The sequence below is a fragment of the Trachinotus anak genome, unplaced genomic scaffold (assembly GCF_046630095.1).
Source record: "Trachinotus anak isolate AG129_WGS33_773 ecotype Australia unplaced genomic scaffold, CSIRO_AGI_Tana_v1 ptg000001l, whole genome shotgun sequence".
Classification (NCBI taxonomy): Eukaryota; Metazoa; Chordata; class Actinopteri; order Carangiformes; family Carangidae; genus Trachinotus; species Trachinotus anak.
In genome coordinates, this window is record NW_027273852.1 from 10,333,483 (window position 1) to 10,359,718 (window position 26,236).

General features: G+C 39.0%; 1 protein-coding gene across 1 annotated transcript in view; it reads right to left on the bottom strand.

Annotated features, from left to right (window-relative positions):
* Nucleotides 1-15,340, bottom strand: part of LOC139619969 (glypican-6-like) — an 86,349-nt gene extending 71,009 nt beyond the window's left edge. Inside the window, exon 1 of the mRNA XM_071475054.1 lies at nucleotides 14,811-15,340. Coding sequence (XP_071331155.1) covers nucleotides 14,811-14,961 — 151 coding nt within the window. The 5' untranslated portion in view covers nucleotides 14,962-15,340. The remainder of the gene's footprint in view (nucleotides 1-14,810) is intronic.
* Nucleotides 15,341-26,236: the final 10,896 nt, after the last annotated feature.

Here is a 26,236-nt window from a genome sequence, read left to right on the forward strand (position 1 = left end):
ATGACCAAGCTCCCAAGAATTCAGAATGTTGTGTTGCCTGGTGCTTTAAGATCAAAGCAGATCAACAAACACAAGCAGAACGGTGACTACAGTGTGTGACAAAGTAATATCAACTAAACGGACTCAAAACTTTCAACTGAAGTACGTATTTTGTGACACCTGAATCAATTCCATTCACTGATGAAGGCTGTGAGATGTAAAAACGGGCTTTGAGTTCAGATTATTTGTCCCACATATGGATCACAAGGTTAAGAATGAACTTCCAGACTAGCAATAAGAATATTATATTTATCTTTACAAGTATTTGAAGTGCATATTTATCTTTGAAGTTTTTGTTTAGCAGGACATTCTCTCAAGGTAAAACAGGACTAGATGATTTATGCTTGGCTTTTATAAAGCTTAATATTGGCTGACAAAGCACAAGAAAAAAATTGTGTGCGGTGCCAATAATTTCATTTAAATGATGTTCAGACAGTATATCAATGCATGTATGCATGATGCAGAAAGGATGTTTTAGTTGCTGGCCAGAGCAACAGAGGATTGTGTAAAATAAAAACAGTGCAGTTAATTTCTCTTTTCTCACCATAAATCTTACTTTTCAACAGACAGCTGAACTCTATAAGAAAAAAATAAAAAAGGCTTGTAGCGAGGGAACATCTTTGTGTTGGTATGCAAAGCATTGGCTGAAACAGAGGGTGGTAGAGAGAAAGCTCTATTCCAACAACACATCCTCTCTACAAGGTACGGAATTTTGACTTTTAAAATGCTTCATTATTTTCACCAGGGGTGTTTATTTTCCATCAAAATACCTTCTCTTATTTACAGAGAATTCAAATGTGTAATTTAACCTGTTTCAGTATTTTCACTATGCGAGTTTGTTTCAAATAATACTAGTGTTTGTTCCTTTTTTCAGTAGGTAATGGGTATGAGTGTCCCTGAACTTCCTGATGACAAAATCTATCAAATAAACATCCCACACATTACAAATGCATAGACAGCTTTGATTAATTATATATTATAATCATTGTACCAAATCTTTAAATATAATTTCAATATATTTGTTATATTGTAGTTAATTTCCCTGGAAAATTGTATTTCCATGGTTCTGATGAAACAAGAACATTGTGTGAAAATAAGAGAACATAACAGATACTCTCAAAATATAGAAAGATTTACTCACATTATAATCTCCCCTCAAAAAAAGCTTTGATCTTACAGCGAAGGAAGATTTCTATGCAAATATGTCACTGGAGCAATCAGGTGAACAGATGTTTTGTTAAATGAGGCTGACAATTCCAGCATCAATGTTCAGGCATACACTGACTGAAAATAGGTGAGATATTTATTTAAAAATAAAGTTAGAGTGGCCGAGTCAGAGACATGTTACTGGGAAGTCCCTCAGGCTACAAATTTTGAGTACAGCCTTTTCATCAGAAATGTCAAGAAGGGAAAAAAAAATCCATCTTGACATGACAACCCTACTGTGTGCTCCAGCAGTCTCAACAGAGCGAAACATCACTTAAAAATAAGCCTGTCGTACATCAACATATGAGAAGGAGCTTTCAAGGGACTTCACCACTCAGCAAAGTGCCACGACCTTCCAAGCCAAGGTTAAAACAGCACTGTACCCTCACAGATAACCTAGCTACTGGAGAACAGGCTACTCATGAGCAAAAGACAGGATGGAGTGTGGACCAGACAATTATTCTACAGCAAAGAAAAACACATAGGGTTTGTTGTAGTGTCACAAAGATTCTAAAACATTATAAAGTTATTTCACCTATTCATATTATTTTGGTTATATTTTAGTTTTTCTATTGTCAATGTCATCAAGAGACTGAAAACAAAAATGAATTAATTCAACTAACTAGCATTGCCTGTGTATGAAAACCTGATAACATACATGAATTTGATTAAATAATATGATAATAGTTACACAATTTTTCTATAGTTTCCAAATGTTTTGGGATAGAATGGATCAAATTCTGATAATAAAAAGCGTAATTTTGCAGAATCTGTGACACTAAAAAAACAAAAATCAAAAAAGAAAAACACCGCTCTTGGGGCATGTATTCACGTCTTGAAGTTGCAATAATCCCCTTCAGCCACTACCCCAAAAACACTTCACATGCTACCAAAGATGCTCTATAATGAAAACCATTACAAGCAGCGCAAATAGTATGAAATGGTTTACACTTCCTGTCTCATAAGTGGGCCTGGTCGTTTTTATCTGCTAGCTTTATATCTGATCAACCCAGAACAAGATCATACCAGTCTGATAATATTAACAGAACAGTTAAATAATAATAGTGGTATTATTAGTAAAAGAAACACAAGGTTGATTGTTTTAACCTTTAATTCATGGTTTCATGTATAAGTCCCTCTTAACTTCTGTTTATCTGGTTGCAAAATGACATCTGCAGCAGTGAAACCAGAGCAGAGCCAACAGAGATAGAGTTATCTGTGTTGCCAGATCTCACGGGACTGTGTCGCTGAGACAGAGACGGGTATCAAACAAAGTTAATTTTTTTCCTGATTTGTCTGTCTAAAAAAAATACCATTTTAGTGTCAGAATGTTCTGAAGATATGCGGCTTGTGAAAAATGGGTCCAGTATTTATTCTGGTAACTATGAGACGAAAGAATCAGTCATAATCTGTGATCACGTTTACTTCTCCCATTGGAGTGAATAGACTCAGACCTGCTGCTAGTCTCTTAAAAGGTGCAGGAATGTGGCGAAACCCACGTGACACAGATACAGGAACTCATTCTAAGTACGCCGTCTCCCTTCTCTACTGTCTGATGATACTTAACCCCCCTTTCAGCTACTAAAATTCATTCAGCAGTCAACTCTTTTCACTAATTACACTTTCAGTTACACTTAAATTCCTCTAACACTACATACACTTCAATTGAGATTTCACCTCCTTTCAGGCCACTAGTTCTATCAGTGCTTACACTTCAGCTAATTTTCATTTCTTTTCATTTCTTTGATCCTTTCATCCTCCTATATTTCCTTCAGTTTATGTTACTTTTAAATTGTCCTGAAAAAAAGGCCCCTAGGTTTTCCCCTTTAGAGCAACAAACTCCCTATTAGAAGGAGGTTGGGGTAGAGGGATGGGTTAACAAAAGTGGAATTTAACATAGGAGACTGCAACAGTGGGGCCAGCCCTATAACCTCAAATGTCCCTGACTGACTGACTTATGATATTTCCACCATTAGTCAGCTGAGTGCCGCGCCACTGAGTTTCTGGTGCAACCAGGTTCTATTACGGGGGTGTTTACAGTCTGCAGTTGATAACTTAGCACATTGTTACTAAATTTAGAGACTTTTTTCAAGCAAACTGGGTATAAACCTGGTACATGACTGAACCGTGTATGGATCCAGGGGCTTAGAGCTACACCTTTTTTGTTAGAGGCAGTCTACCGAGCCGTTCTGGTTTCTGGCTGCTCGGGAACTGCAGGAAAGTGGAGGAGCGCTTCCAATTCACTGCACTTATATGGTCATTTAAGTTGGAGGTTCAGCTGCTTCTTCACCAACAGCTTTGCCAGCAATGCAGTTCATCACAATTGATCTCCAAGCTATCACAGAGGGACTGATTCAGGGATGTTTTTTTTTTTTTCCTCACTGCAATTACTGGGGTATCACCCCCAAAGAATTAAGGAACGTAACAGATCAGGAAGTTCTCAGAGCAGCCCTGCAGCATAATGCAGCTCTCTGCCATTGATCAGATTCCTATGCCCAGTGTGTTAAAAGTATAGATATAAGTCATAGGTCACACTTATGAGCACTAACTCTGTTCTTCTGTAATGGGAACAATGTGCATTTGTGTTGCTGGTTCACAGTTTGGGAAAGGGGATAAAAAAAATAAATAAATAAAATAAAAATTCGTCTGTGCTGTGAGCAGTTGGAGATGGGAGTTAGTGGTGACCTCAAGCCTGCCGCTAGACATTATTGGCTGAATACAGTTCCTTTATTATCAATTCTATAGAACTCAGCAAGTTTCTCCAAATAAACTGCAAATTGGCACTGACACAGTATTGTGTTTTAGTATAAAACTAATTATCTAAATTATCTAAGTAATATCTCTCTCTCTCTCTCTCTCTCTCTCTCTCTCTCTCTCACTCACACACACACACACACACACACACACACACACACACACAGACATATGAACTCATCATTCACTTACCTTTTTTGCACTGTCACAGTACTTTAGATTTAGATACATTTACCATAACTTTAAGCTTTTATCAGCTTTTCTATCGCCCCACAGCTCATCTTTCAAAACAGAAAAATAGAACGGTGTGAGTGCACACCCATGAGACTTGCAAAGGGTTTTTGGAAACGCTTGTGAAAACAAAAGCCGTCTTCAAGCAAATGTCTCAGCGCAGCTCTGGGATAGTCCTCCTTGTTTCTTTACTCATTGGGTCTGCAATGAGCCAAGTCTTATACAGATGGGGTTTTTTCTTTGCTTTTGGTTGGTGTGGTACCAAGTATGATTTCCACCTCAAGCTGTCTGATCCTGAGCAAGCCATACTTTAGGAGCTGAAGGGGAATTATTTCCTACTAATAGCCTTGTATCAAAGTGGGCTTATGATGAGTCATTCAGTATTTACAGGACTGTAAAGGTGAGACAAAGAGACTTGTCCCAACCTAACCTCATTGTACTATCCCAGTCCTTGTCCTCCATTTGTGCGGGGCAAACAGGATGATAGGTAACTTTACTTTGCATTGAGCAATGGCACCAGATCATGTTTAACATGCATAGAGAGCAGCAGATCCTACTCATATTAACACATTAATGAGAACAAAAAAGCAGCAATACATATTCAAAACACACAAAGGCTATGGCAATACTGTTAACTCTGCTCCAACACAGACAGAAATCATGAGAGGTTTATGCACTCACTCAGCATGTACCCATACCTATAAATATACTGTGTATAATAATAAATTGCAATTACTTCATGTCAGTCTGTAATCAAATGAAGTGTCAGTCAGATCAACCAGGTTATTATCACTGCTAATGGAGCTCTTACATTAGCAGCTCTGCTCAGCCCTCTTCCTACTGAGATCTGCTCACATTCTGCAGTGCATACCTGTCATTTAATAGAGGGATTTCATATTATTTTTTCATGGACTGCACTTACAATATGTTTAGGGTTACTTTGTTGTAAGCATAGGCAATTCTATCCCTATCCTTCACGGGAAGCATCTTGATGTTCCTACACCTCTCTTCAGGACATTTCATGCATCATGTGCATGCATTTTAAACTTTTCATGTGTCCTTCGTCCTAGTTAGGGTTGGGGTTGGGGTTAAGCATCCCTCCATGGGTGTCTTTCAAAACCCCTTTATTTTTTTTGTAATTGCTCGAATCACGCCTATTTAAATAAAGAACTATCTGATATAGTGTTAATATCCAACCTGCAAATGATTCCTAACTCTCCCACTCCCGTTTTGATATAATGAAGAAAAAAGTGAAATGTGATAAAGTTAGGAGGAAGGATGACTATCGGGAGGATGCACTCTTAATGGCAAGTGTTCTTTTCCCATTTATATGAAAATATGTATGGTGTTTGCAAAGTAATGTGCCACAACTTGTGAGACAGCTTAGAGAATAAAGTGTCCGAGTTCCCATGTATAACAGCAAAGGTAGGCCAACTCTCAGAAGTATTCATCAGTGTACCTGGCTAAAGAGACCCACAGCATATGTGCTATGCCATCTGCTGCGTCCCGCGGCTCCCTCTGACAAACTTTTTATGCATTCACACTTTAAGGCGTACTCTGTCCTAATGAGATCAACGTTTCTGATACCACTGAAGTTGCTATTCCCCTGTCACATCACTTCATCACCAAAGGACAGGTGCAAAGTGCTCTTAATTTTGGTGGCTTGTTGGCAGCTGTTAGTTCTGAGATTGAGAACCCATGTGTTCTAGTTGAAATGTTTTCAATTCCTTCATATTTTTTGGCCAATTTTTAGTCAACAAAAACTCTGGACATCTCAATATCATTTTAGTTATCATGAAATTAAATGGAAAAAAACATTGCAGATTTTTTTAGTCTTGTGTTCATCAGAGCTCACATCCCAAATCAGCAATACACTCATTCTTTCTTTCAAAAATATTCTAAAAGAAGTGGATGCAAGTACCTGTCAATTTTTTTCCAACCAGACCCTGTTGTTTCCATTATCGGTCTTATTTTCCATCTTCTCACAGTAGCCAGGCTCTGAAAATGTCCTTATTTACTGGTGATACAGGCATTCATTTTTTCACCACATATGCATGCCATTCATATAACACTGTTTTTCCTCAGTCATCTTGATGATCTGGGATTTATCCACCTAAATCAGCCAGGACAACCTAACTGGTTTGAAGAGCATTGTAAAAACTGGTAAACACACATGGAAACAAGTGTGAGTGGATACACTGTAAGAATAAGTATGGATCCATGAGCATCACCTCTCCACACGATACACTGTAAGGAGCTCATTATAACTGGCCTAAACGGACTAAGTTTGCCCACTTGTTTCACTGTCTCGTCAATAATAAATCAAGAAGTTAGCCAGAGGTTGCTATAACACCCTGGTCTATCTACTGATCACATTCAGTTCATGTCATATGCTTTCAGACATGCAATGTACTTAATGTACATGGATTGAGCACACTGAAACCCCTGCCCCCTGACTGATGGATTATCAGACTCTGATAAGAAAACTCCACGTAAAAGTCAGGTCATATCCCCAGGAACTACAGTACATGAGAATGAAATTCAATGCATATGAACATTAGCATGGATCTATAAATCTGCATATCCCACACAATCTTTCCTTTACACTCTTAATAATGTCTCCAGAGGGTTTTGTGTACAGAATAGCCAAGTTTCTCACTCAGGTTAGAACTTGAATCAATCAAAACTGAATGACATTATTCCTATCACATTTTGGGTCATGTCAGAAGTCATAATGAAAGGCATGCCTGTGTTTTAAATAACTGGGGGATGTTGATAGAGAGGAGTGTATGTCCTTGGGTGAATGAGGACAGGTTCAAGAGGAAATGAAATCTCACTGACATAAAACAGTCTACAATAAAAGCAGCACAGTACAATGGTATGATGGTATTCTTCATCCTCAGGAGAGTCAGCGTGAAGGGAAAAAGGACAGGAATAAAGATATTGGAACAGTTTCATACTCCTACCAAATGTATCAGTATTTTTTTTTATTTATTTATTTATTTTTTATTTGAATATGTCAAGATATTCCACTGCAACATGCCATGTGCAAGGCTGTGTGCATGATAAAACACCCAAGTGTTGACTCAACTGTATGGTGTTTTATATTGAAATATTTCTAAGTGTACTATAAAAAAAACTCTTTGAAGGAAAAATATAAATGCATAACTGCCCACTGTCACTGCAGAAGAACCATTTTTAAAAGGCTTTGAAGAAATTGTTGTGGAGAAATAGGTTTTCTAGACAATATATTTACTTTCCATGCTGATCGTTCCCAATACTGGGCTACACTGTGACATTTAAACACAGAACTGTCCCTGAAGCTGCAGCTGATACCTACTCCTCTGGGTTCAAAGATGAGAATTCTGGAGGACGAGATGACCATGTAAGATAAAAGTGTTTGCAATCCACTTGAGCCGAACACATTGTGAGATTAATCATTTCCTTGTTTTTGATATCTGAGCAACGGTTTCAGCCAGTTTCATACAAAAAGCTAAATTTCACAAACATTTTTTGGCCTCCAGCTTGTCAAATTTGATTTGCTCCTTTTCTTTATCATATAATGATAGTAAACTGACTGCTTTTCAGTTTTGGACTGTTGGTCAAATGAAACACATACTTTGAATATGTCACCTTGGCCTCAATTAAAATTGTGATGTATGTTTTTTTGCTGTTTTCGGAAGTTTCACAAACCAAACAATTCATTGAGAAAATAAATAGCAGATTAATCAATAATATATTTTTTTTTTCAGCCACATATTACATCTTATAATGAGGCAATCCTGCACGTGTAACAATTATTCACAAATACTAGATTTATCCTTTACCCTTGTACAAATATTTGCCAAGAAGATAAATAGATAACCAAAAAGTACAATATGTTTGACCTCGAGGGTAATAGTTATGGAATATTCATGTGCTTCTGCAAGGTGCACCAATATCATTACACCTAAGATTAATGTATGGATTTCCTTAACACCATGTGCAGCACATTTAAGAGTGTCGGGCACAGCATAATCAGCATATATAGCACTGTGTCTGGCTTTGATATTTATTGAAAAGTATGGAATAAAAAGCCTTGTGTAGGCACGAGAAAACTAGTGTGGATATTCAATCCACGTGGGCAGCATGCCTAGAAGCCCCTGAGAATTAGACCTGAGCAGGCAAGCCACTCTCTTCTGCTTCACCTTGCTAAGTGGAGCATGGCAGAGAACTACACCACAGGTAGCAGCTGGTGGTTGTTTGGAGACCTGGAGGGGCCTGAGAGCTGCACTGATCTTTACTTTTCACTCAGCATTTACAGTTTAGTTTACAAACACTGGTCATTATCAGCTCTGATGGCTTGTTACAGTGCAAGCGTCCTCTAGTCTGCTTAACCGCGAGGGAGAGGACACAAGTCGACCGCTAAACACGTTGCTCCCCACGGCGGGCTGCTCCAACGCACCACCCTGAACCGTCCTCAGGAGCAGTGTAAAGGCAAACATCCTCTCCAGTTGCACATCAGGTCTAGTCAGACGTCAACAAGACAGGAGTGGCAGACGCGTGGCTAAAGATAGATCCAACGACAGCAATGAGGCATTCAAGGGGGCTGTATTTCATGATGGGTAGGTTTTGACAGGCAGATGAGGTGTTGGGGAAAAGTACCAGCTATACGTCACCGCCAAAAGCCAAAATTTGATTCTCATGTCAATGAAGAAACGCACGTTGATCCTGAGGATTGTTTCCTGAAAGTCAGTGAGGATCTGTGGACAGCTTGAAAAGAGACAGCAAAATTTTGTCTTCTACTGGAAACTGTGTAAACAACTCTAACAAATAAATAATAAATAGAATCAGACGAGGTAGTCAGATATCACGTTGAGAGATGTGTGCCAAAAATGTCTGAACAATAATGCCAGCCTTCTCATAATCTTACGGATACAGAAACATAACTGGTGGCACTTTGTGATTTGACACATCTACACCCCGGCAGCAGAGAGGACCTATACAATCACCACAGTTTCAAGGTGAAATTAAGTGTCTGAATTCTTGGTCAAAGACATGTTTGTGTCAAATTTGAAGAAATTCCCTAAAGGCAAAATATCACATTCACAAGAATGGGATGGACAAACAACGCCAAAAAACCCACTGCCGATGTGGAGTCATGCAAATAGGATCGATGCTTGGTTGGAATGTGTTTATGCCAGCTTCTTAAATGTTCACTGGCTCCAGGTTAGAGTTTAATTGGGCAGTTGTTGATTGGAAGTAATAGATCAAAATAACATCTATTCAATCTCTTGTTGACAACTGGATCACGCAGTCCTTCACATTTCGAATGATTCTTAAACCATTAAACAGCTATTGCCACGCCGCCTCAGGAGAACAACTTCAATCCATTTCCTTGATTTTCACAGTAGATTTATCTCAAATGACAAACATTAATTCTCCATGGCTGTGTTCACACCACTTTTCCCCCAGAAACCTATGTGACAACTGCTGCTCATCAACAGATAAACACGGCAGACTTACAGTATTTTGCCAAGCTTCAATAACTCAGTGTCTCTTTCATGTGTTTTTGTCTCCATTCTTAATGTATTCAGAAATTATATTTTGCAGCGAGAGAAGTACGCTTTGTTGCTACACAGTACGAGTGAAAATCAACTGAAATTGTCTGAATAATGATTTCACATAATCTGCACTATAAATTAGCAAAAAATAAACAGCATTGTTATGAACTGCCCAACTGCCAACTTAAATCCCTTCTGGTTTCTAAATGTGTAGGCTGTATTAAAATTTCGGCAACCAGAGTTATGAACAACCCGAAAGTTGGACATAAACCCTGCTGAAGGCCACAAACAAAATAAACACAAGGCGTGGGTCACAGACAGGATTAGGGTTTAGAAATATTATTCAGAAAGTACTTTAGGGTCTTGGAAAAAAAACACACTAACCCTGAAGACACGACTTTCCTTCCTTCCTAAACAAACTCAAATGCATCAGAATTCACAGCTGAGGATAGCTTCCTTTGGGGATCTGCAAAAGAGCATTATTACATAAACTGAACTCCAGAGGGGTAGGATAAAATAATTTAGTAAAAACCTTTGCCTGGCCGTATGGAGACAACCATGGGGGTGTTCCATGTCAATGCAGCATATGAACAAATTAAATGCCCTGACAGCGAGAGACACACTGTGAAAAGCAGCCAATGATGCAACACCTGATTAAGGAATATACATTGCATGTATATAAAACTGAAGAATAATTTGAAGAACAGTTTATTAGGTACATCAACTAAGACCTGCCTTCTTCAAACAAGTGAGAAAAGTGAGGGCAAAACCTGAAAGTGCACATGCAGGATGCCACTGCTCACAGTAAGAAAAAGGTAAGGAAGAAAAAAATTCCAGGGCCTTTAATGGAGGACTTCTGTGTTTTAATAGAAATGAATTATGCCAGATGTATTGCACTTGACACTCTTCTGCATTCTGCACAATAACACTAACCTCTATTTCAAACCAAAACAGGACGGTGAAAAAACTAAAATACAATAAAAATAATCAAACATTCCCCTGCAGCTTTTTGACATGCTTTGAGAGTTGTGTTGTTCTGCTTCCAATGCTGCAACCCTGAGACACTTGCAGGACAAAATGTTTCCTGCAGCTCTCAGAGGGAACACCCGCAGAGAGAGGCCATCATGAGGCCATTTTGGCATTCATGAGCATGATTGATGACACAGGGATGGAGGCAGCATTTGAGAAATCCCCTCTGCTGCGGGGAAAAAACGATGATTGTTTGGATTCTTCTTCCCTGATAGCATCCCCCTCTGCTTCTCAGTAGGACACTTTCACGATGCATTATATAGTCGAATGCAGCCTCAAATGCTGGTGCTATATATATGAACTCAGACAATAACTGCCAAACCCAAAAGTCCAATTATCTGCAAATTCTATCCCAAATATTATGATGTTTGCAGGGTGAAATTTAAAGGCATAAACACACCATAAACCCAACAAAAGCTGTGCTCCCTCTCACTCCCAGATCTGTGTGACTGACAGGAAGGTCACAATAATCTGACAATACATCACAGCGATACTGACGGATGCTGCAGGGGCTAACAAAGTCACCTGGCCATTCCCTCTGCAGGCACTCCCATTTAGGCCTGTTTAATCCTCTCCATTCCATTACATGATAGTAGAGAACCTGTGCACATTACACGCTTCAGCAGAGATCATTTGCCTCGTTGTGCAGACAGCCAAGGATCACATAAAATATCAGCAACGTTATTTCTGTCCCATCTCCATCTCCTGGCTGGGAGTAAATAGAGCTGGATGTCAAATGACCGCATGACAGAATATGACATGTTAAGAAGTTCCACTGAATCCAGCAGTCTGCTGTATGACTCACTTTCCATATCTTCTCATCGCGTCTCAGACGTTGGGTAATCCACTGAGTGGAAACTGAGACAGTAGGGGCAAGACTGAGAGCAGGTTTGATCTTTAATCAGTGCAATGCCGAAGGAAGAAGAGGTTTCGAAATTAGATTTTTAAGGCTACATTCTTTTTTTATTTGCTTTTTTTTTTTTTTAACAGTCAAATTAGATAGAAAAACAGAAAGTGAAGTATGCCCTGGAAAGGGAGATGCTTTGGGCATTTTTCAGATGTGTAAACACTCAAAAGACCTTTACAGCAATCTGAGAGTTCATGCTCTCATGGTTCAAAATGCCTTCACCATGTTGCTGCTGACAGCCTCCAGCCTGGCCAGTCAGCAGGCAGAAGCATCGCCTAAGTCTTGTGGAATTACTGCACCAACTGAGCCTTTAGGCTTCGGATCATAACAACATTTCTGTCAATAACACACGGACTCCACTGCTGTCATTCCGCCTGACCCGGTTCCTTCTGTTTGACCAAACACAACGGCAAAAATCCGCGATTTTAAAATTCTCATTTTTTTTTTACTCCACACAAAAACATACTGTAGTTGTGGCTGAGCATTTTAAGTGGTGCTGAGCCCTCTATACTCTGCTGTTATTTCTCTATTATATCTGTTATGGTTCAATCGTTACAAATATAATAGATTTGGCCAATATGAGAACCTCATGTTGAAAAAGGCTCTAAATTAAAACAAATAGTGTTCATTAACATTAACGTGACAAAGAATTTATCAGTGGTCTAATGTGATTAACATTAAACAGATAATGATATATGTGAATTCTAGTGTTTTCTAACTAATTTCATCTGTAACAGTCTCTAATGGCAACTTACATCTAAAGCATGAGCACGCACATCGATCTGTCACTGCAACTTGGCGTTAAAGGCTATGCCTATCGGATAATGCTCATTTCAAGAAATCCAACAGCAAAGAGACATTATTTAACATAAGTGAATGGTATATAGAAGCAGTGAAAGCACCAAGTCATCTGTGAGTTAATAGAGTGAAACAGACGCACACAATAAGCTATAGGGGAGGCTTTAAGAGCCGCTCTACACCGAGTCCCTGAGGACCAACTAATGTACAGGTACTGGAATATTAACTCCAAACTAATGTCATGACTTCACACCCTCTCCACCTGCCATATGGATGCTCTTAACCCCCTCAGTGCCACCTCCTATACGGCTAATATTACAAACCTGCAACATGAAAATACAGATTATGAGGGTAACACAAATGTGTGTGTGAAGTTTTTATGTCGTTTGGTAATATGCCCCAAATCTCAAACGAGTGTTCTTGATTCGTATACATCCCATGTCGTCCTTATCCAAATAAATAAATAAACTGTCAACCCCAAGCAACTACTTTACTCAATAAATTCAAGTCAACCAAAGTACCATCAGTCAAATTATGTGCATGTCCACAGTTCAATACAGTGAAGATGGGAGATCTCCATGGGAGAGCTTCTGATACTTGACAAATATTTGCCAGATGCTCTTTTTTGATCAGATGATGTTATGCTTATGCATTAACTTTTAAATAAAAGGAATTTCCACTTTCATTTTGGTCAAGCTTTGGTATAGCTCAAATGTTGTTTGCATGAGTGAAAGGGAATAAGTCGGAAGCCCGAAGGACGTGCCCATCACTGTCTGAATGTGCTGAGGTGTTGATAATGTGTTGTCTCTCCAGCAGACATGTAAGGTTATGACTCATTCAAAGGCCAGATCAAAAGGCGTTTATTCAGGGTGACATCAATCAGAGATGAGAGAGATAGAATTTTTCACTCATTTGGGAGATTAGTTGTGATGTCAGGGACCTGGATCCAAAGGATTTAATCAGTTTGTTATTCAACCCATCTCTGAACAGGTGTGCCAGTTATCAAATATGCAGCCTTTTACTTGTGCCAGATTTCCTGCTTTATAGAAAGAATCACTGGCCCCAGAGCATAACAATGACAACCTGGAGAGATAACTCAGCGTGGGTAATATGAAAGAAAAACACCTATCCTTAATTTCTTTTCTTCAGATACATACATAAATAACAACTATGCTAAGTGCGGGGCTGGAAAAAATCCTGTGAAATCACAGAATTAAACCCAAGTATTTTAACTTTTTCATATTAATATTGTTAGGCAGAGATTCATTTGATTGATTCATTGGTATGATTCATTGATTTATTGGTATATTTAATAGAATAATGACATTTTACAGGAGGCATTTTTATCAATATGATTTGAACAGCTAAAAAAAAAAAGATGAACTATTTATCCATAGCCACCTAAATATAAGTATTATGGATATTATATTTATGTAAAAATATGGTACTTAAGTTTCTACGTTCTGACAGGAAACAGGGAGTCCAACTAAACATCATTAAACCTGTATTATTCGCATGTATGATCTCTGTCCAATCTTTTCATTTTACGTCACAGGAACCAAATGCAAATAGGCCTAAATATGTCACTGATTGAATAAGGTAATTTCTTCGCTAGTGGCTGAAATTACACAGAATGAGTGACTCATGGCTATGGACTGGGCAACTACTGAAGCGCTGCAGGAGCCAGCAGTTCCACTTCACCTCATCACCTCATTTTCGCAGGAATCTGAGTTAATCTGCAGAGTTGACCATTCATTATCTCTGCTTGGCTGGCACCGCCGGAGACCTCTACAGGGACTGATTTTTACAACGGGGCTGTTTTCATATCCGCCACATATGCTGGCTGGATGCTATAGAATATTGTTATCGCAGTATGAACGTGCAATCATGAAACTGCCAGTGCTGTGTTCAGGCGCTTCACATCGCACCAGGCCCGTCACTTTACTGGTGCAGGCTGCAGGACGCTGCTCCAGCTGTTGCTCAATATCCTATCGGGTCGCTTAGGATTATGTCGGCAACTGGTTTAAAACTTTATAACTGTGAGACTCGCAGCAACTCGGTGAGTGACAGGTGGTTGAGGTGCTGTTTGATGCGGGCAAACCCCTGCAGCACTCCAACCGCTTTACAGACCTATTTTGCGTCCTTAATGAGTTACAGTGGGGGTGGTTTGAGAATTTTAACTTTTCCATCCAGATCTAAACATTAAACACAGATGTGGTGCTTCTTTCACAACATGCCCCTGTTTACCTAAATGATGCCGTATTTGGCAGTGTCGTGAGCCTGACTGACAGGTCCAGCCTTACCTGGGATCTCCTGAAGAGGAACATGTGCGAAGCTGAAGCCCTTCCCGACGCAAGCCTCCCTCACCTCGCTGCAGTTCCGTGCTTTAAAATCTGCTCTTGCTGCAACCCACAGCACAGAAAAAGTGCAAACGATGGTCTCTAGTCTGAGCATTGTTCAGTTCTGTGAAGATCCTTATTGTTTAAGGTTCTCTGCGGTAGGCTATATCCCGCTTGTTGGCAAAACTCCCCTGCAGCAGGTCCGCAGGTACTTAATGAGTGGGTGTTAAACGGTTGCAACTGAACTCTTAGTGTCTACCAACACATTTCCCAAAGCTCAAAAAGGGGGCTCTGTTGCACCCGAGAATGGTTAAAAGTCCACCGGCGCCCGCAGGAAAGAGGACTGCGAGTACGGAGGTGCCTCATGAATCCAGTCAGAGCGTTTTCCCGGCGTGTTGACTCAACTTCGCTGGGCAGACGAAACCCCCCCGGTCGCTGTGTTAGACTGGAAATGCTGCGTGGAGGGGAGCGCTCTGTGTTCAGATCAGATGTGCAGCGGCAAAGGCAAAGCCGACTACAAAATATGGAGTGGAATCCAGCCTCATCCGTTTCAGTGGTGGGAGGTGGGAGGTGGGGGGGAGCAGCAGGTCGGCACCTACCACCGGAGATGACGTGGAAAAAAAAATAGCCTCAATCAGGGAAAAAAAAAAAAAAATTTGAAGGGTAGAATTTTAGGTGAATTTTGGGAAATAATAAAATGAAAGCCAGAGTGTGACAAAAAAAAAAAGTTATTTTCCTGAAGTTTGAAAGGCTAAGCTACAGCACACAGCATGAGACAGTGCTGAGTTCATGTTCCAGTTAGTCTCTCAGACTCTGCTGAAATGTTTGGGATGTTACTGATAAGATTACGATTGTAAATCTTTATGGGTATATTTAAGGTGCTTCCAGAAAATATTTGTGTATTGTGAAATATGATTTAATTATGTTATTTCTAAATATAATCTGAAATATATATATATATTTTTACCAACCTTTAGCTATTTGGCCTGTACACTATGATGATGTTCCAGTGATGCACAATGTAAAGAGCGAAACACCAGTAGCAGTGTCAAAATGTATTAACTAGAGGATGTAAAGGATGTGATGAAGACCAGAAGGCAAGCTTTCATGGCGTTATTGATTTTGGAACAGCTTGATCCTTGGGTAGATCAGCAGTGGATTAACATGGCTGCCATCGCTGTGCAAGAATTCCTATTGGTATGGGACACCACATTTTGAAAGGTGCTTTAATGTGACATTGGCTTTCTTTGGAGGGTGATGCCGCACTGGAAGATTTTGGATAAGATGTCATTCAGGTTTAGAGGGGAGTAGCAGGACAGGTTATCCTTTTTGTGGTGACAGAATCTCCATTTGCCTTTAATGAGGTCACACTGGATTACCTTCGGGGAAGACAGTCATTAGCCCATTATAAAAATGATGATGTTCCTGTTGGTTCAGAGTTCAATGTGTTCTCTGACAGGTCTCGTGTCTCCATCGATTAAAAAAAAAAATGTTGGTCATCATCGGTCTTTAAGACTTCAATATTGAACCAGAATTTGACTGGGAAAACACATAAATCTGACACCAAATTTACACGCACATAAGTGTTTGTCTCCCACCTGCAGCGCAAGTTATCTTGTGCATGATGTACTTGCAAACATTAAAAAAAAAAAAAAAAACTGTTCAAACACTATTGTTCACATAATCTTAAGTATAAATGAAGTCTCTGAATTAAAGGATGATAGAAGAAGTGATTCCTCTCAGCTGTCCGACAGCTCCCTTCATCAATTCCCCGCTCTGCTTTTATAGTGAGACTTTTTGACCTGGACATGTCACACTTAATTAATGTATCCAACTTTGAAACTCAGGGGACAGTTTCATCCAAATGATCATTTTTAATACAATGAAAAATTAATTTCATGGGAAATTCTGAGCAAAGATAAAGGCCAGTGCTGCTCGTATATGCAATTTGTGAAGTTATATATGTATTTTCTTTTTTTTTTTTCTCCAGCAACTTTACTGCAGCCTTTTTGGGATTCCCAGGCACCTCCAGACCAGCTACAGATGTAGTGTGTGTTCTGAGTTTATCTTGGTGTCTCCTTCCAGCTGGTCATATCCAGTACTCTTCCAAAGGAAGGTGTAAAAAAATAATCACAAACTCAACTGCAGTCAAAAGGCAGGAAACTGAGGATGTACTAAAAATGGAGTTTTATTATCTTGGCAAAACCACAAGCGCTACTTGAGAAAACAGTAAACACTACCAATATCAAGGTGACTAAACTATAACTTTGGCAACTGTCACATTAACAGTGCAGAAAGCAACAAACAGAACTTGGATGGAAGGCACAAAAAGGAGGAGCTCCTCAAATCTAAGCAACCAGGAGATATAACACAGGCAACCACATAAACAAGTGAATTCAGTAATGAAACAGCGACTCGGTCATTGTCTTGTAACTTCCTGCTGCCTGTTGCCATTACACCTGGCAAAAACTACACTGAGTACCTGGGACGGCTCATTAGAAAACTGACAGCTATGTGATCAGCACCATGGAGAGCTCCAGATCCTCACCAGGTAGCTGAATCACCTCATCTGGTTTCTTCTAATGTGGAAAGGCAGTTGCACAGCACTGAGATCCTCCGAGAAAAGCAGAAATTTCACCATATCTCGGAATGAGACCGACGACCTGTGCGACTTCCTCTTTGGCTGATTGTATTTGGAATCTCATTCTTTTGGCCATCAGCCAAATGCTTGTGTTCATAGATGGGGATCATTATCAGGATAAATCGAGCGGCGTTTGTGATTGTCTACACGTTGTCCAACTTGTACCACTTCAGCTGAGACCCCTAACTGTTGACAGTTAGTTAAGAGGGTGGCCAGCTATGTTAAGTGTGGAACAAAACTTTCTGGAGTGGAGAAATAGACAAGGGCCCTTTCCTCACAAAAGCTAAGAGGCATTTCTGTTTTGGTGTAGAAAATGAAGGTTGAGAGAATGCTGATAAACTGTCGAGCACAGATGACCTCATTTCTGCCCTTCATGACAACAGAAGAAAAGAAAATGACTGAATATTTGAATATAAGTCAAAGTGTGGTCCCTGACTGGCATCCTAATAGGCTTTGATTTCACCCCTATAAACTGAATGCCTGTTCTTGGGGCAGCTGCATGAGAAGATTCATGTTTATTCTAAGCAGCAACCAAGGTGTCAGAAATGGAGGTGTGGAGAGACCCCAGAGCTGATGCCATGATCTAATGAAACCAGAATCATCTGCAAATAACAAACTGATTAAAAGCTCCTGTTGTGGTTTCACACTGTGAATATCACAAACAAGAAGGAGTGTGAAGCACATAGTAGTGTGGATCTCATGTTACACATGAGGCAAGTGCAGAAGTCGCCTGACTTAATGCAGAGAATTTGAACACGGCTATCTCTCCCATTGTGCATGGGGACTAGTTTACACATGGCTACCACCACAATGTACATGCACAGTATGTCCTCAACACATGTAGAAAGGCAGTATATCCCTGTGATCCCTTCATTATCTTTGTTGGAGTGAAAACACTCTGCTTTGTTCCACTGTCTGATATTACTCTTGCATCGAAGGTTCAAGCAGCAGCATGAATCTCCTTTCATGCACCTCTGACATAGACTTTTCCAGAAAGGCTGTGTGGTTTTTGTTGCAGAGGTATTTTTGTCTTAACACTGAAGAGACATGTCAATTGCCACAACCCCAAAATGTTTATTATTGTCAGCATTTTGCATCATATACAAATGTCCTTCAGTTTTAAACCAGAGTTTGCTGAAGCTGTGTAAATAACACTAATAATACTCAATGCTGCAATTTTTTCCCCCTTTGAAGACAGCCTCAGTGTTGAGCAGCTGATGGCTCAGTTTCCCCTGCCAGCCAGAAGGTCCAATAAATATGCTCTCAGATCTGATTAAATAAAACACAAAACAGATAACAGACATGCAGCCTACATTTCTCTGGCACCTTGTACAGTGTGGACAGTTGGTGTTTGTTTTCCGTGAGTCAGACAACAGAGCAGTCACACCTTTACAAGCACATCTAATGCATGTGTCCCAGTTGTTGCCAGGTTCACAGTCTGTAGCTGGCACCACATGCAGTCTATACATATTTGTGTTTGGTCAGTGTGTGAAATTTGTATCTGCTTTGAACCCTTGTTATATTTACTAAGATTTGGGGAAATTTGCATTGGATGTGATTTCTGATTATATAGGCTATCCTGTCACTGATAATGACACTCTTCTAATCTAATTGTTATGGATAGCTGAGTTTTTAAATGTGTATGCCAAAGAGACAAACCACACTGTGTCTTTTTTCTGCTTTTAATTTCACCACTGTCAATCACAATGTCTGTGTCCCTGGCAGATTAAGCCTATTCATATCTCAACTACAGACACTTGAAGTATTAAAGATTCCTGCAGTGGCAATCTTCTCTCTGTCCAATAATCCACATTACCACTACTGTTACAGTATGTGTATTCACAGTAACCTTGACTTGAGATGAATCTTCAGAGGCAGTAATTCCTTTTAAAATGTTTACTCAGAACAAAAGCAGATACCCGATTTACTTGACTTGGCACGGTGGTTAAAAAACTGTCTTATTAACTGAGCGCTATTATGTAATTACTAGAAACTAAAGGAGGATTTAAAAATGTTTGCTTAATAAGTACATCTTATAATTCTTAAAATGGCTCCTCTAATTTTTCTTTGGTGTTCCCCCAGTAATCTTTGCCATTGCTGTTGTCAAAATTACAGACAATGTTTGATCAATGGTCATGATGGAGCTAAACAACTAAACTCAGCTGGTCTTGTTTACATGCAGATAATAATACAATTATCAGTGACAGTAATCAGATCAAAGTATTAGTCCAGTTAAGATGTTCCTATGGTTAGGATTTATGGGACTGTTTTATTCGTAATCCTGGATCCATGCTATTGTGCATTATGTGATTAATGGCTGAAGGCTTTCACTTTGCATTACATTTCTAAGTCAGAGAAATGTCATGTAATGTATACTGAATTAGCTATTTTGAGTTCCTTAAGCACCATTGGATCAACTGACAACTATCACTGGATTACTTACCAAGGTACGGTGGCCCTCTGAGCTCAACGCACTGCAACTTAAGAAAACACATGCAAATTCAGAAAACATATTCATCAATTTGACAACACGTGCTGCAAATATTCACAACACAAAGGAAGTCTTCCAAAAAGTGATAAACCTGGCTGGGACACATTTGGTATGAGTTATAATGCATCAATGCACGTGCATCCTAGGTGGGTTTATTACTTTTTTTTAAAGTAATTTATTCCGATAGCGACAGGAAAGTCAGGGAGAGAGAGAGGATGACATGCAGCAAAGAGCCGCTGCGATTAGCACTGCGCCGTCATGCTACGCGCTCTACCAAATGAGCCACAAGAACACCCCCTTCATCACTTTTTTGTGTCTGCTGAAAACATTTCTATTGTGTTGTGAGTATTTGCAGCCCGTTTGTGTGTCTGGTTATTTAGTAAATATTTGCAGCGCATGTGTTGTCAAACTGATGATGTTTTCTGAATTTGCTTGTGTTTTGTCTATTAGCATGTGTTTTCCTCAGTTGCAGCGCTTCTTCAGGTTTGACTGAATCATGACTTCGATATTTGACCCAAAAAGTGACACTGATGCGACGTCTGATGTGAGTTTCTGATGTTTTTGGTACAAAATTTGAGTTCTGGATATTGATATTTGATGATTTGGTTTGGAGATCAGTTTGAGTGTTTTGACTTGATATGTGAATAAATGTGACCAGTAATATAAGACATATTTTGTCAATGTAGCTCTCAGAGTAAAAAAGGTTGGAGACCCCTGATGTACAGGCACTAGCAGTAATGTAGCTGAAAGCAAAAGAAGTTTGCTCATAGCCCGGTAAGCTGGTGGGGGAAAAAAAAATCAGTATAGTAATATTTGGTGATATGGTTTGTTGTGATATGTTTTTAATATATAGCGTTACTGCTATATGTTCTGTTGTGATCCTGAAGCAACGGTGTTCCTATCTTCTCTGCAGACGTTCAGCCTTTTGCCAGTTTGTCACTGTATCACACTGACATTGACATGAAAGAATGTTTGTTTCTTTAATAGTTTATTTTAGATTTCAGTGATAACCTTTATATGCATGAATCACACTGACTGTTGTGCAGGCTTGGTCCTGTGTACCATTTATTCATTCAGGTACTGTTTTATTTTGGATTTTAAATTATGGATTCATCACTGTAATTCACATGTGTTATTGGGATTGACCTCAGTGAGGTAGAAATGAGTTACCTGTTGATCTTCAAAGTGACCCTCTGTTAAATGCAGTCTCCTATTTCTACTAGTTATCTGCAAAACTGCCTTTTCAAAAAATACATCATGGCTTTGGAATAAATCATCAAGATAAACGTCTTTTAAAACTGCTGAAATTCATGCGAACATCACTGTCAAAAAATGTTTTATGAACAATGTGATAGTTTAAAATAGGAAAATAGCTCCTTTAATGCAAAGAGATAATGTATCTTTGGAGATATTCTGGTGACACTGCAACAATTCATAAGTGATGAAAGAGAAGAGAGAGCTAAGCGATAAACAACTGCCATAAACAATTATAAACATTAATAATCTCCAACCAAAAGTGTTTTGCATGTTGTAATGAACCGCACAAACCTTCGAAACACACCATGTGGAGTACAATAAACAGCAAATTTTAAACGAAAATACTTAAAAATAGTCCATCTATTTTTTGTTTCCACTCTGAAGCACCTCAAGTGGAAGGAACTCATCACAAACCAACCTACTTCAAACTGAGAGCCCCTGAACAGTCAGTTACAAAATCATTTTCTTTCAACTATTTTATGCAGTGAACTTCTCAAACTGCAAAACCACTTCACCCCTCACTGGGAGTATTCGAACGCTTAGAAAGTTGGAAATAAGTGCAAAAGTGTCAGTGTTTATATGTTTTTTTTCTATTGGCCTCTTAAAAAATCTTCCAGCCTATGTGATGTCTATTTTTTGTGTTTTTTTGGCATTAAAAAAAATTGAAAAAACCTGTCTGAGAGAAAAAGTTTGTATCAGTCTATATACAGCAACTGTGTCCTCATTCACATTTCTCTGAGATGTGAAAACACACAGGTTTGCATGAGTAGTCTTGAGCTGTGGGGAGACATAACATTTCCTGCTGCACTGAGCAGATGCTCAGACGACAGCGACTCTTAATCCACTCCCAGTGAAACGAGCTGCTGTGTTTCAGCAGAGCTGGGAGGTAGAAGATCCATCGGGAGAAGAATAAACAAACACTGGCTTCTCTGGTGCTAAATTAGCAATAAAAATAATTAGACAGTTCTTGAGCTTAAGGGGTTACCTAGTGACCAAACCCTTGGCTGTGTGCACCACTCCCAAGCCTGCACTCCAGGTGAGGTTCACTTGGTTTTATTAAATCACTTGCAGAGCTTTTGTTAAATTGCTTTTGCATGGACCTCCACCTGAGACCACTCCACCCTGGGTTACATGGGCATAAGGCTCATGTTAGCAGGGCTCGCAAACTCCTCCACCATAATAAGACTGTAGATTCAGGTGGAAAATGCCAAAGAAGTAAAATCAGTTTAAGCCATTCTTCTAATCTTATATCAACCCACAGCAGCTGAAACTGAGGTGCTGAAATAAGCCTGGGTGTCAGCTCGCTCTTTTACGGGAGGACTATTTTATCCTACATGTATCTAACAGCTTTAGTTAGTAGTTTCTTTTCAGATTCAGATTTTACATGAAAAACATATGATGTGCTTATAGTACACATCACACTGTTAAAAATAAAATCAGCGTTTTCCCACACATTTGACTTTGAAAAACATGTCACGTTTTCAAATATTAGCAGGTCCACCAGCTCCCCTCTGAATTTCTCACGTAGTTTAATTTGAGACCAAATTTTTGAGGCCAAAGACAGATTTCTCACCCCCCAAAAAAATCTAAGATTAGAGAAAAGTTTGAAAGAAAAATGATGGGATTTAAAATGCAGAATACATATTTGTAATGTACATTGTGGTACCACAGATCATAGGAGATTCAACTGGATACAACAGATGACCACAAATTACATATGCAATGAATTTATATTTTGTCTTTTTCAAAGTGGTAATGGCATGCTCATTTTGTACATTATATTATATTATATTACATTATGCCAAGACATTCTAATTAAATGATCTTGAACTACAAATTAACAGCATATTTTACTGTGGAGACTCAAGCAAGAGTAATTATCTGCTGTTGTCATCTATCAAGATTGCAATGTTTATGATCTCATTTCCAGAGGGTTCAGATTGGAAAAAAATCAGATATTTTACAGACCTTAATTGTACCCTGGAAAAAACAACAACATGAAAACCCTAATTAAGTGGAGGAAATCTGAAGTCACAAGACCCTTGAGAATTTTAGGCTGTTTCTTCATGATGGACCCCTGTACAAAGATGAAGCTAAACTAATCACTAAGAGGCCCCCCCACCCCCCCATCAATAATTATGGTAAGCAGTCCATATATATTCTTATTTTTCTGGGGTTTGTGGTAATGTGAACATTTAATCTTGTCATAATTATGTTAGGAGTGTTAGCACCCAGAGAGCACAGAAAGTACTGTAAAGCATGAGCACATACTTTGCTTATGAATATGAAAATCACATGTCATCATTGATGAAAGGAATCAGATGTTATGCTATCCTCATTTATGGCTTACCCAGTGCTAAATGATCAAGACGTCTGAAGCAGTTATAACCACATACCCCAAAGATATCCATTTTAATTAAGGTCTATAGTGAAGCAGATTCATCCATCTTTTCTAAATCTTTCATTACCTTCATGACTGGAGTCAAACTGCTTTACAAGAGCTTGTTCTCGTTCTATAGGGCCATTTTAATACACGTAATACTTCACAAGTACATTAAGTAATTGTTATATAAAGACATGCACAATATGATATACAGTATATGGCAGTTGTAAACTGTGAGATTAATTTCCATAGAGTCAGTTATATTCAGACTCCTCATGACACTAATTAAACGTCACACTTGAGAATACAACACCTTACAGGTACACACAGTACAAAGGCATGTGTGATAAAAGGTATGTGTGATAAAATTGTGTGTCTCTGACAGCATCAGCACTCCTCTCTCTTCTTCACCAATGAAGCTTCTGTAAAGTATGGTCCCACACATTCTCTACAAGCCTGAGGCAAGGAAAGACTGAATATATTTTCATTACTCATTCTTCATCATCTCAGCAATTGTTCGTTGCACCAGAAACAAACATGTCTTTGGGGCATGTCTTGGACTGACTATGAGAAATGAATCCATTACATAATGAAGAATGATCAACAGTTACAGTATGCAAATACAGCAAACAACAAAACAAATTTTCTCCATGATAAATCCCATGTCTGCTATAGTCAACTGCAGCACAGCCCCGTACCAACCAAACTACAGTGGCCTAGAGAGGTCAACACAATGCAGTCAGTTTAACATCACATGTTGCAAATACTCACAACACAACCAAATAGACAAACGTGGTCTGTCTGACGGTGGTCTGTGCTATGTCTGTGCTTGGTTTGTGACTTACTGAAGTTCGGCTACTTGTCAGTGGTGTTTGAAAATGAGCAAAAAACTACTTGAATTGACACGCTAATGATTTGCAAAAGGCTAAGGCTAGTTAAAATAAACCAAAAAGTTTAGCTAATTTGACGAGTAGACAACTTCAATAACTTTAAAGGTCCCAAAGCATTGAATATCAAGTATGTCCCAGCTTATTTATCACTTTTTTTGTGCCTCATGGAAGTATTTTCTTCTCATTTGTGCTATTTGCATCTTGTTTCTGTATTTGGTTGTGTTGTGTGTATTTGCAGTATATGTTTCGTCAAATTGATCATTTTTTTCTGTTCTCATGTATGAAGATGTTTTCTTAATTTGCTTGTGTTTTATCTATTTACATGTGCTTTCTTCAGCTGCTGTGCATTGATATGCATCCAGATGTGCAATGGTTTGAAAATCTCAACAGCAAAAGGGAAATCTTTTGAAATAAACACACTTACTCATTCACACCTTTTAATCATTATCATTTCTGATCTTGTACAAAGCCCAATCTCTTTCCTCCCCGGGGTCCACTGAATATTAATTAGCATTCCGGTAACATTGGATTGCAGTTTAATCTGAATGTGGACCACCATGAGGACAGGGATGCCACCTGACAGAACTGCAAGCGCTAGCAAACAGCCCGGGTAAAGCAATAAAGCTGGGTAGATAAGCACATAAAAATAAGTGAGGTGTCATTAAACCTGACCATTTGGATGATGTATATTTAGTCTGATGGCCTTGGCAGCCCCAGTCTAGTCTGGACTTTTTTTTTATGGTAGTGCAGTTTTAGGGCTGTGGTTTGATTCAAGCACAAATACTTCGCTGGCTATAATCAATAACTGTCAATTATGTTGCTGTAGATTTTGCAAATATCAGAAGGCAGCGCACTAAAACACGTGTCCATAATTAAATTTAATGATGGTGTAAATAACTTAATTCTCCTTAATTACACCCTAATTATTTTGACATGCTTTACATATTTTACTTTGTATTGTGCTTTGAATCATCCCGAGACTGCCGAAGGACATGAGCAGGTGTTTTTAAAATATTGCAGACATAAAAGCAACAAAAATCATTCAAAGAAATCACCCATTCATACAGTGAGCGGCATTAACCTGTTCTTTTTTTTTTCAACTTCCATATTATTTCCTACAATCTATGCTACACTCAATTTCCTGGGATTGCATGTGAGTTAGATTTGTTTTCAACCAGCCACTTGCTATTTTATATCTGCATTTGGATCTTCATGGGGATTTTCTTCATTCTGCTGATGTTAAGCAAGACAGATTTAATATGCAGCGCAATCCTTCAGGCTTTGTCCCTTTCCTCCTCCCAGGGCAGCTAATGCAGCGTAATGAATCAGTGGCAGATACTCTTAGATAAAGCCTCTGTCAACGTCAATGGTATGGATCTAGGAAACTTTCATAAATGATCCAAAACATGTAATGCATTTGTATACTACTGCAGTGCTTATTCTAAATGTCAGATGAATTTTCAAAGAACGCACTGAGCTGACAAATTAGTTAATGTCAGTTGTTCAGAGAAACTGAAATGAATGCCACATGGCATATCTAAAGTGATGGTTGTGTAACAGTCATATACAAATGTCAAAATGATAAACGCAACATAAACTCTATAGGCTTCAGGGCAAGATTAGGTTTATCCTTCTTTTCTTATTCATACTCATAGCGGTAAGCAGTGTGTCTGTTAAAGGAAACATACACTGAAAATACACATAAAAGTTATACTTTTGGTTATGCCA